General features: G+C 38.3%; 3 protein-coding genes across 3 annotated transcripts in view; 2 read left to right on the forward strand and 1 right to left on the reverse strand.

Moving 5' to 3' along the window:
- Nucleotides 1–17,307, reverse strand: part of CBG04253 — a gene marked incomplete at both ends in the record, with an annotated part of 23,194 nt that overhangs the window by 431 nt on the left and 5,456 nt on the right. The window contains 16 exons of the mRNA XM_045242024.1: nt 1,581–1,950; nt 2,005–2,246; nt 2,952–3,523; nt 6,975–7,923; nt 8,182–8,724; nt 9,023–9,196; nt 9,679–10,002; nt 10,692–10,878; nt 11,029–11,159; nt 11,290–11,595; nt 11,832–12,097; nt 12,154–12,326; nt 12,890–13,260; nt 13,966–14,232; nt 14,850–15,134; nt 15,894–16,067. Of these exons, the coding sequence (XP_045092624.1) occupies nt 1,581–1,950; nt 2,005–2,246; nt 2,952–3,523; nt 6,975–7,923; nt 8,182–8,724; nt 9,023–9,196; nt 9,679–10,002; nt 10,692–10,878; nt 11,029–11,159; nt 11,290–11,595; nt 11,832–12,097; nt 12,154–12,326; nt 12,890–13,260; nt 13,966–14,232; nt 14,850–15,134; nt 15,894–16,067 (5,334 nt within the window). The remainder of the gene's footprint in view (nt 1–1,580; nt 1,951–2,004; nt 2,247–2,951; nt 3,524–6,974; nt 7,924–8,181; nt 8,725–9,022; nt 9,197–9,678; nt 10,003–10,691; nt 10,879–11,028; nt 11,160–11,289; nt 11,596–11,831; nt 12,098–12,153; nt 12,327–12,889; nt 13,261–13,965; nt 14,233–14,849; nt 15,135–15,893; nt 16,068–17,307) is intronic.
- CBG04254 lies at nt 111–421 on the forward strand (the record flags this gene model as incomplete). Its single annotated transcript, XM_002630281.1, has 2 exons — nt 111–265; nt 334–421. 2 exons carry the CDS (start codon nt 111–113, stop codon nt 419–421), a joined length of 243 nt encoding a protein of 80 aa, XP_002630327.1.
- Nucleotides 4,902–6,568, forward strand: CBG04255 (the record flags this gene model as incomplete). The annotated part of the gene is made up of 4 exons (XM_002630282.1): nt 4,902–5,034; nt 5,182–5,568; nt 5,897–6,153; nt 6,314–6,568. The coding sequence occupies 4 exons, from the start codon at nt 4,902–4,904 to the stop codon at nt 6,566–6,568; spliced, it is 1,032 nt and encodes a 343-aa protein (XP_002630328.1).

The following is a 17,307-nucleotide window of genomic DNA, read 5'->3' on the forward strand; positions in this document are numbered from 1 at the left end:
CTTTGAGCATCTAAAAACGGCTCCAAATTCAAAAATTTGGGTACCAAAAATTCCGCAATTCTAGAATTCATAATCCCAAAAATGCCGAAATCTTACAGAACAACTCTCAAATGCACCTCCCACAATGGCCAAAACCCAAACAAGCCGGATGGATTATCATTGTCGGCCGTGAATTCAACGATCAAATTCTGAATACCACTACCGTCGTCGGGTCGCATTCGACACGTTCAACGGCTAAATTGGATATCAGAATTCCAGCGGCAAAGTAAGAACATTGATTTTTTTTTTCTAGAATAGCTTAAATTTGCGTATTTCAATGATAAAAATGTTCAGAGGAAAACATTCGCTTTCCGTTTACATTCTCAGCGATTGCTATCTGGGAATCGACCAAGAGTACACACTTCGACTGGATGTTTCTTAAATTATTGATTTTCCTTGTTTTTGTTGGAAATTTCTAGAATTTTCGATTTTTTGTTCCCAGATGACTCATCGCTTTTTCATATCTTTCTTGTAGTCTTTAGAATATTTTTCCCATTTTCTATTGTTTCTCATCTCCCAGTGCCTCCCAAAAAGCTGTGTTAAAATTTACTCACTTTTTTCCAGATTTCTGTATGTTAATCTTCTTGTTTCTTTAGTTTTTCATGGGGTTTTCTAGGTGTTTTCCGTTTCTTTGATTTTCGAAAATTGTATTCTTTTTTGTCTATTTGAGCACTTTGCTTGTTTCGGAATGGTCCGCACTGCACCCAGACATCAATAAACATCTTCTTTTTCAACTTTTCTCTCTTTTTTGCAAAAAAATCTACGGAAATAGGTGGAAATAGGCCGAAAACGACAAAAAAAACAAAACATCTGCAAAAAATTCACCTACAGTAGTCCGTTTAAAGGCGCATGCCGCGTTTTGTAGCAATGTACCGCAGCGAGAACTGCAACTACTGTATTTTGCAATGATTTTCGATTTTTTTTCAGAAAGTTACTTGCGCACGATGACACCGGAAAAATGCAGTTTTACATGTGAGTTTTTGCCGAAAAACCCGTTTTTAGGGTCGAAAAATTGGAATTTTCTAGAATTTACGCGATTCGATAAGCCGTATTGTCGACAATTTGCATTTTACGAGCATCGACGAAGCTGCGCATGCCCGGCTCGTTGGTCTANTCNCCAATAACCTNACNACNATGGATTACACNTTTCCACCACTTCTCCANCATTGTTCATTCTTAATAATATCAAANCATTCCCCATAAAAAATANATAAACCTCGTNNAGATCTATCATTTGATATCAAATCCGTCAAAATATCTTATCTGTCCGTCTGCCCGGGGCGGGCGGCCTGTTTGCAACTATGGCTCAAAGTTCAAAGCTTTGAGTGATACTGTAAATTCTCTAAAAGAACGGGTCCCAATACTTTCATTTTGAGCTCATTTATCTGGATTCCTGCAAGAGATATCAAGAATTTGTCAACTGATAAAATATTGGAGATATTATGCCAAGCATTTTTCCAGTTGAAGTTTTTGATGTCTCTGACATGAATCCAGATAATTGAGCCTCCAAGAATTGGCCTTGGAAATTGAAAAAATCTCACCTTCGCCGGACCCATTCTCTCCATGACAATTCTCAATTTGTACACATCACCAGCTTTGACTCTAACTTCTCTCTCCTCCTCCAAATCCAGAATCCCTCCTTCTGAATCCACAAACTGCATCGTTCTCACATTCACAATTGGCCAGTGACACAACGCCTTCAGCACTTCTTTCATTTGTGTCTCATCCAGCCTCGTGCATTCTCGGAACATTTTAAAGGCGCGCTTCTGAAGTTTCACGTCTTCTGACGACGTGGATTTCTCGACTTCAAGAAGATTCTGAAGTTGTGGAATCGTTAGATGATCGCCGAGAGAACGAGCGTCTTCGTAATTTAGATGAGGAAGGCATAGAAGGGGATGATCGTCGTGCCATCTGAAAGAGAAAAACAAACGAATTTCAATCAATTATCGATTTTTCAAAACAAACCTAGCAGAATGACACATTTGTTGCAACAAGACAATATTCATAGTTGCACTCAACCAATTTTTGAGTCTTGCCATTTCTCTCATCGCTTGCAAAATGCGAATACACTGATCCAGAACACTCTTCAAATCGGTCCGGTAATCGGTTGGGAGAAGGGTTCGCATGAAATGAGCTTGGAATAGAAGGTGTGCTTTACATGCCGATGTTCCCATTACTGATGTTGAGAAACGGACTCGCAGCTTTTTCTGGAAATCGGGAGAGTAGGAAATTTTGAAAATTTCGAATTTCTGAGTTTTCAGCTATTTTGGGATTTCGGTTCTCTGAAATTCCAAGTATTTCGAAATTTGAACGAACTTCCGAATTTCTAGAATTTTCAGTCTGAAAAATCGAATACTTCAAAGTTTTTGTTTTTTTTTCAGTATTTTACCTACATTACTAAATTATCAGAATTTCGAAAAGTCTACAATTTTTAGTTTTCAAATTTTTAATTTTCTGATTATTTTGAACATTCAGAAATTCCAAGTTATCCAAATTTTGGAATTTCGAAATTCTGAATTCTTCGATTTCTAGAATACCCTAACTTTTAAATTACTGAATTTCTAGAATTTTCGGTTTTTTAGTGAATTCGGAAAATGTTGAAATTCTGAATATTTCCAAATAACTTGCAACATTTTGAGAAAATTTCTTTAAAAATTAAAAATTTTGTAAACTATCAAAATTACAGATTTTCAGATTTTTTCGAATCTTTTTAATTTTCATAATTCTGAAAATAAAAATTTTCAAATTTACGAATTTTAGGTATTTTAAGTTTCTGAATTTTCGAATTCCTGAAAATTCAGGTTTTTCGAAAATTCTGAATTTACAAATTTTCAGCATTTCTATATTTTCGAATTTGCCTTTTTTAGGATTTCCGAATTTCTGAAATCCAGAAGTTCTTAAATCTACCCTACCTGCAACTCGGTATTAATCAAATCCTCATTGTGTCGAACCGGAATCTCCGCATACTCCGGCACATCTGTCAACGCCTTCAACATCTGTTCAACAGTACATCCCGAATGCAACGTCTTCACCAAGAATCGAATCGTTTCGTGTTGCAAATAATAAACCGATGCGATTCTACCAAACGCCGTCGGTCCGATGATGTCATTCTCCGAATCCACGTGGATACATTCCGATTCGAGGAGCTCCGAAACAGAGCCATCGACGATTTGAGAAATGAATTTGAGCATTGATTCTTCGGAATCTTCATCTAGACCATAATAATTGGGATTGGCAAATAGTCTTCGATAGAGATAGGTTCCTGATAGATACTCAACAATTCCCTGCTTTGAATCAATTGTTCCGGCTGAAATTTCAGCATTTACGTGGTTGGGAAGCACTGGAAGAAGGGAGGATTCGACGGGGAATGGTTCGTAGAGGAATTTCTTGTAGAACGTTTTTTTCGAGTCTTGAACATAGATCACGGCGACTGCTGAATCGTCGAATTGCGGACGGCCGGCACGACCCATCATTTGGAGAACGTCTGAAAACAATATATATGCATTTGGTGGCTTCTGGAAATTTAGAATTTTCTATTCTTGATTTTTTTTCAATTCTAGAGAATCTGGTGTTTTGAAAAACCGTAAAATCCTGAAGTCAGAAATTCGAAAAAGACAGTTTTGAAAATTTGAAAATCCAGCAGATTGGAACTCGAATATTTCAGAAATGTTGGAATTCTGTGAATCTGGGATTCTAGAAAACCATGGAACTATGAGAATTTGAAATTATGGAATACTGGAATTTCGGAATGTCAGGAATTCTGAAAATCCGGAATTTTGAACACCTGGAATTCGGGAAATTCTGGAACTTTGGAATTCCGAAAATCTGGTGATTCTGGAAATCTAAAATTCAAGAAAATCCGTTTCTCCTTTCAGAATTCCGGACTTCCTTTTCTTTCAGAATTCTGGATTCCAGAAATTTCAGAAAACCTGAAAATCCTGAACGTTGAACACCTGGAACTTTGAAAATCTTGAACTCTAGAATTCCGGACATTTGAAAATCGGAAAATCGGAAATCTAAAGTTCTAGAAAGTCTGGCAAATCCGGAATTCGCAAAGAACGAAATTCTGGAAATCTAGTATTCTGGAAAATCCGAAATTATTGAATACTGGAAAATCTAGAATTCGGGAAAAATCTGGAATTCGGAAATTCTGAAAATCCGAAATTCAGATTACATAAATTTTGGAATTTAGAAAATCCGAAACTCTGAGATCCTGAAATTTGGGAAATGTGGAACTCTGAGATTAGAAACTCTGCTATTTCGCAAGTCTGGAATTTTCGGATATTCGAAAATCCGGAGTTCAGAGATTCTGGAAATCGGAAATTCTCGAAATTTTAGGAACTCTGGGATTCCAAAAATCCGGAATTCCGAAATTGAAAATTTTGAAAATCTCGGAATTCTTCGAAAATCTAAAATTTTGAAATTCTAAAAAATCTGGACTTCTGAAAGTTCGAAATTCGGAAATCCGGAAAGTCGGAATTCTGGAACTCTGAAAATCCTGAATTATGGAATACTGGAATTCTGGAATTCAGAAATTGGAAAATTGTGAAATCTGAAATTCAGGAATTCTGGAAATTGGTCAGAATTCAAAAATCCATCTTTAATTTTCAGATTTTCCAACTTCCTCTAAAATTTTCGAAATTCTTGTTTTTTTCACGTAAACCTCCAATTCTCTCTCCACCTGGATATTTGCTTTTCAAAATTCAAATTCCCGCCAGAATCTCTCCGAATTTTTTCTTCAGCACCATAACCCCCAAAAGAAAAAAATCGTCCATTCTCCCTCCTCCAAATCCAATAGATTCCCCTGGATTCAGTCCTTAGTTAGTTCAAATTATCCATCGGGAAATAAGCATTCATTCAATATGATAATGCAAGTATTATTATGGACTATAACAGTTTCAAATGACTTCTGGACAGTCCACGTACCTAATCTCATCATCACGCCCCTCCTCTTACACACTGATAAGTCTTTTGTGTCGGGATGGCTTAACTTTTGTAAGTCGAGTTTTCTAGTCCACCAACTTCTATGACCTAGAAATTGTCTGATTTCCAATTGGTGTGTTTTCTAAGCTAATTTAACATGGTGGCCTAACTTTTCGAATATAAAAAACTCAAAAATCCAAAAATTCGAAAATGTTCCAGGTTGTTTCCTAATCCTAGCCCTAGCACTCGCCAACTGCTCGAAATGGTGTAAGAAAAAGTCAAAAAGTGGAAAAATCAAGAAGACTCAAAAAACCATCGGTACGACGATTGGTATTAGATCGGGAGCAACGACGGGTGGTAACACTGGCACTGCAATGGGCGATCATAAGAATTCTGGTTATCCAGTTGGAGAATCTGATCAATCGGACACAAAAGCGTCGGCGATATCAACGTATGCTGACGCGAAGAACGCCGATGGAGCGGCGGTCGAAGGAGGTGGAAAGGGCGGAGCTAAAGCGCCGAAGAAGGTCAAGAAGGGGAAGACGACGTCGGAAGATCAGGATGAGAAGGATGCGAAGAAGACGGCGACAAAGGATGAGACTAAGGGTAAGTGGGGATATGAAATCATTTAACCTAGTGGCCTAACTTTTGCAAGTTGAGTTTTTTAGGCCACAATGGTAAATGACTTAGAAACGGCCTGTTATTCACCTGATGCGTTTTTGAATTTGAATTTTTTTCGAAATGTCCTTGATTCAAAAATCAGAAATCCTAAATTTCGAAAATCATTTTGGAAAGTTAGAAATTCGAAAATTCGAAAAAAAATGTTTTTTTTTGAAATTTTGATTTTTCGTATTTGTGGATCCGGAGAATCGTTCTGAATATTACGAATTGGAAAAAAAATCGAGATACAGTAACCCAAAACCCTTCTTTTCAGCCGAAGTCGAGTACAACCACGAGAACACGCTTCGCATCGAGATGGTCGACGACGATCACACGAAGACGACGACAGTCGATCAGTCGGCATGCCTCGACGCCTACGACGTTGCCAATAATGAGCTCGTCAAGCGACCCTCCCAAATCAACGCCAAACAGCAATCGGACAAGGGCAAGGGCAAAGACAAGGGCAAAAAGAAGAAGAAGAACACGACGGTGCAGAGTGTCGATTGTGGACCACCACCGGCTGATGATAAGGTATTAGTTTGGGCTCGTTGTCGACCGCGGCCTCGAAATTTTAGCATCCCAACATGGTGGCCTAACCTTCCTCAAAATGAATTTTCTAGGCCACCATGGTAAATGTCCTAGATAATATATTGTGTAACACGATTCGTGTTTCAAATCCTTTTATTTCCAGGCCGCCAAGAAATCGGGAAAAGTGACGAAATCGAAAAAATCGAAGAAATCCAAAAAATCCAAAAAATCGCAACGGTCTCAACGTGGCAATCAACCGGCGTCTGGTCCGGAGAAGCAACAGGAGTCGGGTCCCAACGAGAAGAAGATGCGAACCGCCGACGATGGCGAATCGGATCAGCAGAAGGAGAAGGATCACGCGAAACACGAGAAGAAGACGCAGGGGGAGTCGTTGAGAAAGGACGACGTCAAGGAGTAGAGGGATTTTCCTGTTTTAACTCTCTTTTAAAGTTTATGTCTATGTGTGTCTTTGTGTATTGAATAATAAAGAAAATTGAAGAAAAATTGAGAAAAATTGAATTTTCGATCTACGTTTGACCTACTTAACTAATCGATTTTTGTGATTTCCGGTTTTAAAATTTGACTTACTTAATTTGGCTTAAATGACCTAATTATCGTTTTTTTTTTGACTCATCGAACTTCAGGTTTAATTTGAGTGTTAAAAACAATTTCCAGTAGGTCCTACAGTGACCCATTTTTGAAGCTCAGCTTTCGGAACCCCGACGTTGACCTAATTATTGATTTATGGACTGCAAGGTTTTTAGAATTTTTTTGACAAGTTTGACCTAATTTTGGCCGATTTTCCCCCGGGAAATAAGACCAACCTGTAACCGGAAAATCCACATATTTCCCCTTCTTTCCGTCGAAATATTCGGTTCCCTTGACAATGACCAAATGGGCGGGACAATTGATACCCCATGCCAACGTGGCAGTGGCGATGAGCACTTGAATCTTCTTCTCAATGAAAAGCTGCTCAACGATTGCACGCTCGTGAGCCGAGAGACCGGCGTGGTGCATTCCGATGCCGAATGGAAGCGTCAGTTTTAGATTCTCATCTTTAATCGACGCCATCAACACCTCCAACTCCAACATCTCCATATTCAACCACTGCTTCGGATTGTGATCGGCAATCAACAAATTCACGAATGCCAACGCCGTCAGTCTTGTCTGTCGTCTCGAAGACACAAAAATCAGCACAGGCTTTCTCGGAGAATACGTCAGAATCGCTTTGTACGCTGGCTTATTCATCAGCGCCATCCGCGGACAATAGTGTTGTCCTGGGAAGCCTTGAATGTGAACTGAAATCGGAACCGGGCGAACCGAAGGTCGAAAGTTGTAGCAGGCTTCGTCAGGAATTCCTAACCATTCTGCCACGTCACCAGCATTCGCCAGAGCTGTGGAGAGACCTAGAAGACGTACGGGTTCGTCGCGTGTGTGACTTCTTCTGGTAATCATCTTCAGACGGGATACGATGGCTTCGAGGACAGCTCCACGATCAACACCAAGGAGATGAACCTCATCAAGGACGATAAGCCCAACACGTCTGACGTATTCTCTTGTTGCCCACGATCTGGATATTCCATCCCATTTCTCTGGGGTCGTGATGAGTATTGAGGACGCCGAGAGCTCTTCTGGATCCGGTGTGACGTCGCCAGACACCTCGACTACGCGATAGCCCATTCCGACTTCAAATTTCTTCTTCCAATCGTCGACACGTTCGCGGACCAGAGATTTCAGTGGAGCAATGTAGACGACTTTCATACCAGGGTGGTCCTGGAATTGGATTTTGAGCAAATTTATTGAATTTGGGATTACTGTAGTTTTGGCTTGGGAAAATTGTGGTGAACTTTGAGCGAAGTTATCTCGCTTCCTGTAAAAGATATCAAAAAGTGGTCAACTGATAAAATGCTTATCATGTTATCAGTAACATTTTATCAATTGATCATTTTTTGATAGCTTTTCCAGGAAGCAAGATAAATGGCTCAAAGTTGAAAGTTAGGTGGATTTCTATTCCCAAAGAAATCTCTATACCTGTAACAATCGAAACATTGCCAACTCTGCACAAAGCGTTTTTCCGGATCCCGTCGGTGCTCCAATCAGTGCCGATTTATCAGTTTTGTACAAGCTAAAGAACACTTGCGCCTGAATCGGATTGAAGTAGTCGAATCCATAAATCGCTTCAAAATGCACATTTTTCAACGTTTTAATCGGCAGGGGTTCCAAATCCAAAAGATCCGTATGCGATTTGAACGACTTTGGAAGGATACAATTATGAAGACTCATCGGGACGACGACGTCTTCTGTGACAAAGTATTCAGAAGCGACGCGTAGCTGGAAGTTGTTTGTCAGTTGACAGTCGACTATGGGGATAGTGAAAATGATATGTTGGGGTTCGCATTTCGACACTTTCATCTTTCCGATTCCAATTCGTTCTTGATGGATGATCAAATTCTCATTGATGTTCTCCAGGACGAGATAGAACGATTGGAGTCCCGATTTGCCGTGAATGGCGTCGTTCCAAATGAATGCGGGGGTCAGGGTTACTTCCACTTGAACGATGGTGTAGGTGATTGGCTGGAAAAGAAGGTTAGGAAATGTTGAAATTCAGAATACTTATAATCTAAGAATCCTACGAATCTTAGAATCTTAGAATCACGAAATATCAGGATCTCAAAAACTCAGAATCTCCGAATCTAAGAATCTCAGAATATTAGAATCTCAGAATACTCAGAGTGTCAAAATTCCAAAAACACAGAACTTCAGATTTCCCGAATCTCGGAATACTCAGAATCTTGGAATCCTAGAATCCTAAAATCTTAAAATTCTAAACCCCTAGAATCTCAGAATCTCAGATTATCCAATTTCCGAATACCTTAAATCTCGCTTCGACATCCATCCGTGGCAAATATCTCAAATACGTATAGAGTCGTTCTCCATCGCAACTGAACATGTATCCCAAATCTTTTGGAGACAATTCTAGGAGATCCGATTCTCTCGCTTTCTTCCGCTCGATTTTCTCGATCCAGGTGATTGGAATGTTGATGATCTGAAACACAAAATTTTGATTTTTTTTTCCAAAAAAAATTTGTTTTTGGTGATTCATGGACATTATTGCAGATTGAAAATCCAGACAATTTTAGACAGATTACAGATCAAAAAATTAAAAAAAATCCCGAGATCCGAGTTTTCTTTTCTAGGTCATGACCTGGAGTTTTCTAGGTCATGGCCCAATTTTTCCTTGGTCATGACCTACTTTTTCTAAGCCGTGACTTACTTTTTTCTAGTTCATGACCTGCATTTTTCTAGGCCATGACCCAATTTTTTCTAGTCATGACCTAATTTTTTTTAAATTCCAAAATTTGTTCTACCCAGAAACTTTAGAATGTCAAAAGGACTATTTCTGACTATTTCAATACTTGCCATAGTCCATTTTTCAACAATTTCGCGTTTTTTTTCGGTTATTTTAAGACAATTTCGAGGCATTTCTTGTCGATTTGGGACTATAATCACGCCATATCACCCGCTTACCTGTATAAACTGTCTCAATGAGCACTGATTCAACCACATCTGCTTCTCAACACACTTGGCAACTCCCAAAAATGCGTTGGCCGCCTGGCTCCACCCATTTTTAAGAACCATTTCGAACATTGCTCGACACAGACGTCCAGCGTTCTGTTGGACATACAATTGCTCAGACATTAGTGCAGAATTACGAGTTTGAGTTCGAGAGATTAAAGATTGAAGAAGGACATTGACTTTGCCAGCAACACTTGCCAAACCACCGGCACGTACTGGAAGAATGCATCCGAAACTCATTAGCTCTTCCAAATCGTTGATTTCCTCTTCGCGACACTGCAAAAAAATGAGACATTTGGCAACTAAACACTTCAGAACCAGTCATGTCGCACCCTTTATGAAATGTTTAGTTGCCAAATGATCATCAAGCTTACCATTTCGCAACTGGATGTTCTAGAACCAATTTCCTTTATAGTGGACATTTCGCAACCGGATGTTTTCGACCCGGTCAGTTGCGAAATGTTCGATTTTGAAAATTTGGTCAAATCGACGCAACCGGCTGATATGGTTTGTACAAAACATTTTGAAACTGATCATTTCGAAACCGGACGTTCTAGAACTGTCTATTTTGCAACTATACTAAAACACCTGATTTCGGGGTTTGAAGTAACGGTTCCTAAACGTCCGGTTCCAAAGTGGTCATCTAGCTTACTATTTCACAACCGGACACCTTGGAACTGACATTCTAGAACCGATTTTCCTCCAAAATGGACATTTCGCAACCGTTCTAAAATGACCGGTTCTGAAACTTCGCGGTTATAATATGGTGCGGTTCTTAAGCGTCGCGGTTTTAAAATGTTGTAGTTTTAAAATATCGCGGTTCTAAAACGTCGCATTTCTAAAACTTTACAGTTCTAAAATGACGCGGTTCTAAAATGTCAAAGATCTGAAAAATTGCTGTTATAAAACGTCGCGGTTCTAAAACATCCCAGTTGCGAAATGACCTTTTTTCGTAGATTTTGAACCTTAATATTCGCGAATTCCGTTGCCATTGAAACCAGACCCAAAACCATATCATCCGGCATAAAAGACGTAAATGCGACCGGTAGTCCAACGCCTTTTTCTGCTTCATTCAACAATTGAATCGTCTCGTATTTCACATAAAAATTCGATGCGATTCGTCCCAAATCCGTCGAATTCAGGTATTCGGTTCTGGAAAAAATGGATCATTTTAGTAGATATTAGACCAATTCCAGTCAATTTTGGACCATTTTAAGACAGTTTTAGGCCTTTTATAGTCAATTTTTGGACTATTATTCGTCATATTTGACCCCTTCTAGTCAATTTTAAACCTCTACTCACGCCATATCATATCGAATCATTTTATTCTGATCCAATTGAATCGCCGCTTCTCGAATTACATTTCCAAAGTGATCACGTAGATTTGGATCTCGTTCTATGGCATTATAAGCGATACCATAAGCCATTGGGTTCTGAAAAATTAGAATTTTGTACTTTTTCGGCTTCGGGACGTTTTAGAACTGACAACTTCGCAACCGCGGTTCTAAAACGTCCGGTTGCGGAATGACCGGTTCTGAAACTACCAAGATCCCCAAACCTCACCTTAATAGCTCTGGTATACATGTAAGTATACGTCAACCATTCGACACCCTCATCAATTGTGGATACTGTACCCAGTGCCACCTCAGCATTCAAATTATCATGAAGACGTGCGTAGAAGTTGGATTCAATCGGATTCTGATGGACCAGCATCGTCAGATATTTATCAATTTTATCTCTCGTCGTTATGATGATTCCATGTCCCTCGTTTTCGAATTGCGGGCGACCGGCGCGACCGAAAATTTGTTGAACGTCGAGAACGCCCAAATCGGTGAACACTCCTTTTTCCGCATCGAACACGTCTGTTCCCTGGAATATAGAACATTGGGCTACAGTAAGTTCTTGTGTCTGTGTGTCCAGATGTCCTAACGTTGCTAATTTATGAAATCATGAGAAATCGAGTTCGCTCGATGTGTTTTCTAGGACATTCAACATGGTGCATAACTTTTGCAAGCTGAGTTTTCTAGGCCACAATGGTACATAAACTAGAAGAATTTCAGATTGTTTTTTTCTAAAGCCCCAAAATCCCTCTAAGCTCCGCCCACCTTAATGACAACCGCATGAGCTGGTAAATTGACACCCCATGCGAGTGTGGCCGTACAGAAAAGAACAGAAACATGTCCTTCAGCAAAACATCGTTCCATCAGAATCCTATCCTGACGACATAATCCAGCATGGTGGATTCCGAATCCACGTTGAAAAAGTGGTGATATTTGAGCACGATTTCGGCATATATTGATCGCTTTGTCCGCTTGCACATATTTACTCGATTCCTTGTTTTTCGGTAGGAACAGATCCATTTGGCCGAGAACTGAAAAAAAAAGAGGAATTGGGACATTTTGTGAATATAAAGGAATACGGTAGTACCTGATGCTCTCGCACAGAAAGCCTCTCCAAGCTTCGCTGTTCCATTTCTAGTATGTACAAAAACCAGCACTTGATGTCCTCGCTTTACAAAATCCACTACTTCATCATAACAAACATTGTCCATTAGTGTTTGGTTGTCACGGAAGTTGCCTGCTTTTCGGGTGCCAATGAATCTGAAATTTGATTAAAGTAGCTCAATAAAACCCAGCAAATATGAAGCATTTTGCAAAAAAAATCACATTTCCAGCTCTTCTAGAACCCGAGATACAGCGATTTGAAGTTTTGGAGGCAAGAGACGCAGACGGCGAGACACTCTGACTGTCTGCGTCTCTTCGAAACGTTAAATGGCTGTATCTCGGGTTCTAGATGAGCTAGAAAGATGAAAATTGAACAGAAATGTTTGAAAATTCCCATTTCATAAAATAATCTACATTATTTAAAACTTTCCGAAAACATGAAAATTTTTCCAAATTTTCAGAAAACCCTTTTTTTTTACAAAATCTACTAATTTTTACATAATTCCTCTAATTTTCATCTTTCTAGCTCGTCTAGAACCCGAGATCCAGCTCTTCATAGTTTTTGAGCCTAGAGGCGCAGAAAACGAGGCACTCTAACTGTCTGCGTTTCTCCGAAGCTTCAAATCGCCGTATCTCGGGTTCTAGAAGGGCTAGAAATGTGATTTTTGTTGCAAAATAATTGGAATTCCCCAAGTTTTTAACTTTTTAAAAACTCCCACTTCTGTGTCAACGGCACCGGTCGGAATCTGCCATCGAAAAAGAACAGTCCCTTATAAGGATTAACTCTCAAAAATCGAGCGACATCAATATAATTGGGCAACGTAGCTGATAATCCAACAATTCGAATTCCAGACTGTGACATTTCAACCTGTCGAAGTGTTCTCGCAACCAATGTCTCAATAACTGGACCTCTTTCGTCGTGTAGCAAATGAACTTCATCGATGATTAGTAGGCGGACTGTGTTGATTATGGAGTTATCACTGGATGATTTTCGAGTGATTACATCCCATTTCTCGGGTGTTAACACTAGCATCTGGGTGTCGGCCACTTCATTTCGAGACAGTTGAGTGTCTCCGGTCAACTCTTTCACCTGAAAAATAGCGAGTTTATGAGAATATTTGGAAAATTCGAAAATTCTGAATATCGAGATTTAGAAATTTAGAAATTCTCAAAATTCAAAAAATTCAGAAATTTGAAAAATCTCGAAATTTCAGAAATTGAGAAATTCTAAAATTCGGTAACTCGAAAGTTCAGAAATTCAGAATTTCAGAACTTCAGCATCTTATAGCTTCAGAAATTCTGAATTTCCAAATCTCAGACTTTGAGAATCTCAGAATTTCAAATTTTCAGAATTTTATAGCTTCAGATTTTCAGAATTTCTAAATTTCAGAAATTGAGAAATTCTAAAATTTGGAAATTCGAAATTTCAGAATTTCTAAAAATCAGAGAAAATTCGGAATTTTTTAGAATCTCAGAACTTCAAAACCTTAAAATTCGATAATTTTAGAACTCCAGAATTTCAAAACTTTGTCTTTTGAGTATTTTTACAGATTTCAAGTTTCTAGAATTTCAGAATCTTTCAAGTCCAGAGAATACGAAAGGAAGCTCAAAAATTCTAAATTTCGAAACTTCAGAATTTATCTAAAATTCAAAAAATTCAGAACGTAAGAATTTTCGAATTTTAAAAACCTCAAATGTTGGATATCTGGAATTTTCGAGATTTTGGGATTCTGAATAATTCCCGAATTTTGAATATGTTCAGCATCTTCAGGATTTTCCAGAATCTTCTTCTTACCTTCAATCCCAACGGTGCCAATCTCTTCCCGAACGATTCGGTCATTTCAGTTGCCAACGCTTTCATAGGTGCAATATAGATAATCTTAAAGTCGTCCTTCATAATTTCTCCTCTCGAATTCTGATGCTCATGAATTGTATTCAAAATTGTCAACATTGCGATGTTCGTTTTTCCGGCTCCAGTCGGTGCACAAATCAGAAGATTCTCTTTGGTTTTGTACGCTTGTTCGAATACGATCGATTGGATCACGTTCAGCTTTTCGAAACCCTGGAAAAATTTGAGAAATTAAGAGATGGAGGCATTTTTAGAGCATTTCGGCTCATTTTTTACAATTTTAGGTTTCTGGCAGTGGACCACAAGACCATTTTTAGCGAATTTCGAACCACTTTCTTAGGTTTTGGACCGTTTTGAACGAAATTCGGGTCACTTTTAGACCAAATTTGGAAAGTTTAAAATCAATCTTGACCATTTCAAATTTAATTTTGAGTGATTTTATGCCATTTGAGACCATTTTGGACCATTTTTAGTGAACTTTGGATCATTTAAGGATCATTTTCCAAATCATTCCTGGTCGATTTCAGACAATTTAAGTCTATTTTAGACCATTAAAATTAATTTTCAATGATTTTCGGCTATTTTAGACCAACTTTGAACCATTTTCAGAGAAATTTCGAACTATGTTTCATACATTTTAGTCACAGTTCATGTTGTTTGGGACCATTTTTAGCGGGGGTTAAAATGGTCTTTTGCAAAAAATTTTTGGACTTTCTAAATTTCTCATTTTGGTAACAATTTTAGTCAATTTTGGATTATTAGACGTTTTTGGACCATTCTAGGACACTTCGGACCATTTTCAGCTAATTCCAGACAATTAACAGCCTCACCTTAAACCCCTTCTGTCCCAATTCGTCCATATCTTTAATATAAACAATTTGAATTTTGTCAATATCTCCTTTATTCGATGGTGGTACCAAAACACTTTCATGCGTCTTAAAAGTGTCTCTTCTGGAACCTTCTGGAAGCGCAAATTTCATTCCATTGATATCGAAAATCGTGTGGCCAGATTGAATTCGAGCATCAAAAACGTAGGGATAGATTTCTTCGACTCGCTGGCCGCTTTGAATTGATGGTTTCCATTTCATTGAATCGATTTCCAGTTGACGTTGACGCTGCAAATAATCAGAAGATCAGAAGCTTGAATCTTCCGGAATTCCAGGATTCCAGAATTTCAGAATCTCCAAATATCTGAATTTCAGAATTATGGAATTTGAAAACATATTTTTTCTGAATTTCTGATTTTCTGGATTTCAGAATTTCAAAATTTCAGAGTTCCGAAATCTCAGAATCTCAAATGCTCCAAATTTGAGAATGTCACAATTACCGAATTCTGGAACTTTGGAATTTATTATTTTAGAATTTAAGTCAAAATCTCGAAATGGCAATATTTCAAAACTTTTCAGAAATTCTGAATCTTCAAAAATTCGAGTTTAGAATTCTAAAATTCCAAAGTTCGCAGAAAATCGGAATCTCGAAATTCCAAAATCTTGATATTCCAAAAATTCAGAATGAAGCATTTTCCAGAATCTCCCGTAATTCTAGAATTTGAGTTTTTTTCACAAATTAAAAATTTTTGAATTTCAGAATCTCAAAATCTTTGAATTTTGAAAATCACAAAAGATCGAAATATAGGATAATAGGCATTTTAGATTTTTAGAATCTTTCAGAATTTCGAAATTTCAAAATTCAAAATTCCAGAATTATGGATTTTCGAATTACAGAAATAGAGTTCCGGAATCTCAAAATTAAAATTACAACATTTCATTAATTAAAAAATTACATAAAGTAAAATTACAAAATTTCGAAAATTAGAAACTTCGGAGTTTCAGTTTCTTCCAAAGTTCAAAAATTTGGAAAATTTCAGATTTCACCTGTATTTCCTTTTTTGCCAATTCCAGCTCCAACTTCTCCTCATCCCCAAACGCATGTATCACTCGATTCAACTCTCTTCTCGTTCGTTTTTCCTCTTTCCGCATTTCTCGCCGTTTCTCATTTTGTGACGTCGATTGGACACTGACAGTTTGCAGAAATCCAGGTACTGATGGCTGAAAAAGTAGGGGGAATTTGAAATTTTTCGAATTTAATGGAATTTAATTGGTTACGGTATGCTTTATTTTTTGTAGTTCCTGGGAACAATAGTACAACTACAGTAAACCTGAATTCTAGATGAAGATACTGTAGCTACTCTAGAGCTACAGTATCTACAGTGAAATGTCTACAGTAAGCCGGCCGTATAAACAACAGGTAAACCTAACCACGTGGAGTTTTCAAATAGCTACAGTATACCTACAGTATAACCTTATTTGGATAGTAGATAGGTACCTTGTAGCTAACTACAGTATCTCTACAGTAACCCAGTATACCAGTCTAAAGTAATCCAAGTTACGACAACAAGCGGGGGCTGTTGTTGCACTATTTAGCTTTTCTATACAAATAATTATTTTAGAACAATGTGAGTTTTTATCTGAATTTCGGAAAAAATGTCTAAAAGGAGCTATTAGACTTGGAATTTCAAGTTCTCTTGATAGTTTCCCATGAGAGCATATCTATTCTTTTATGACACCTGCGGCGGTTTACAATCTGAGGTGTGAATCCATTTCGCACCTGTTTTACTGTCTTTTACTACTTCAAATACCAACTGAAGACGTATTAGGGCTTGTAAAGTGTGAGAAGAGGGGCGGAGTTTCCCAGGGGAGGGTGGGCGGGATAAGTGCAGGTGTGCTAAGCCCCGCCCCTTAAGTGAAAACGGAAGGGAACTGAAGATACAACACCGTTTCCTCATTTTTCATTCGTCCCCCCTCGTGTTTCAGGGTGTCGCAAGACCCCCTGATGCCAGTGATATACTGGCTCCGGGACATTCCGCCGCCGCGACATTTCGCAACCGGACATTTCGCAACCGGACATTTCGCAACCGGACATTTCGCAGCCGGACATTTCGCAACCGGACATTTTGCAACCGGACATTTCGCAGCCGCGACATTTCGCAACCGGACATTTCGCAACCGGACATTTCGCAGCCTCTAATAACGTCAGAAAATCAGAATTTCAAATTCTTCGGTTTTGAAAAAAGTATATTTTAATGTCACAAAATTGAATTTTCGAAGAATTCGGCTGAAAAAAAAATCAAATTTCAGCTGAAAAAATAGCAAGCAAGTATTCAATCAATGGAAAAATGCTAAATCTTCATTGTTATTCAGAATTTCTTTTTAAAATATAAGATTTTAGAAAGTTGGAATTCTAGAAGAAAAAAAAAGAAATTCTAAAAAATATCATAACAGTGAAGAT

This window comes from Caenorhabditis briggsae (assembly GCF_000004555.2).
Source record: "Caenorhabditis briggsae complete genome, chrII, whole genome shotgun sequence".
Taxonomy (NCBI): domain Eukaryota; kingdom Metazoa; phylum Nematoda; class Chromadorea; order Rhabditida; family Rhabditidae; genus Caenorhabditis; species Caenorhabditis briggsae.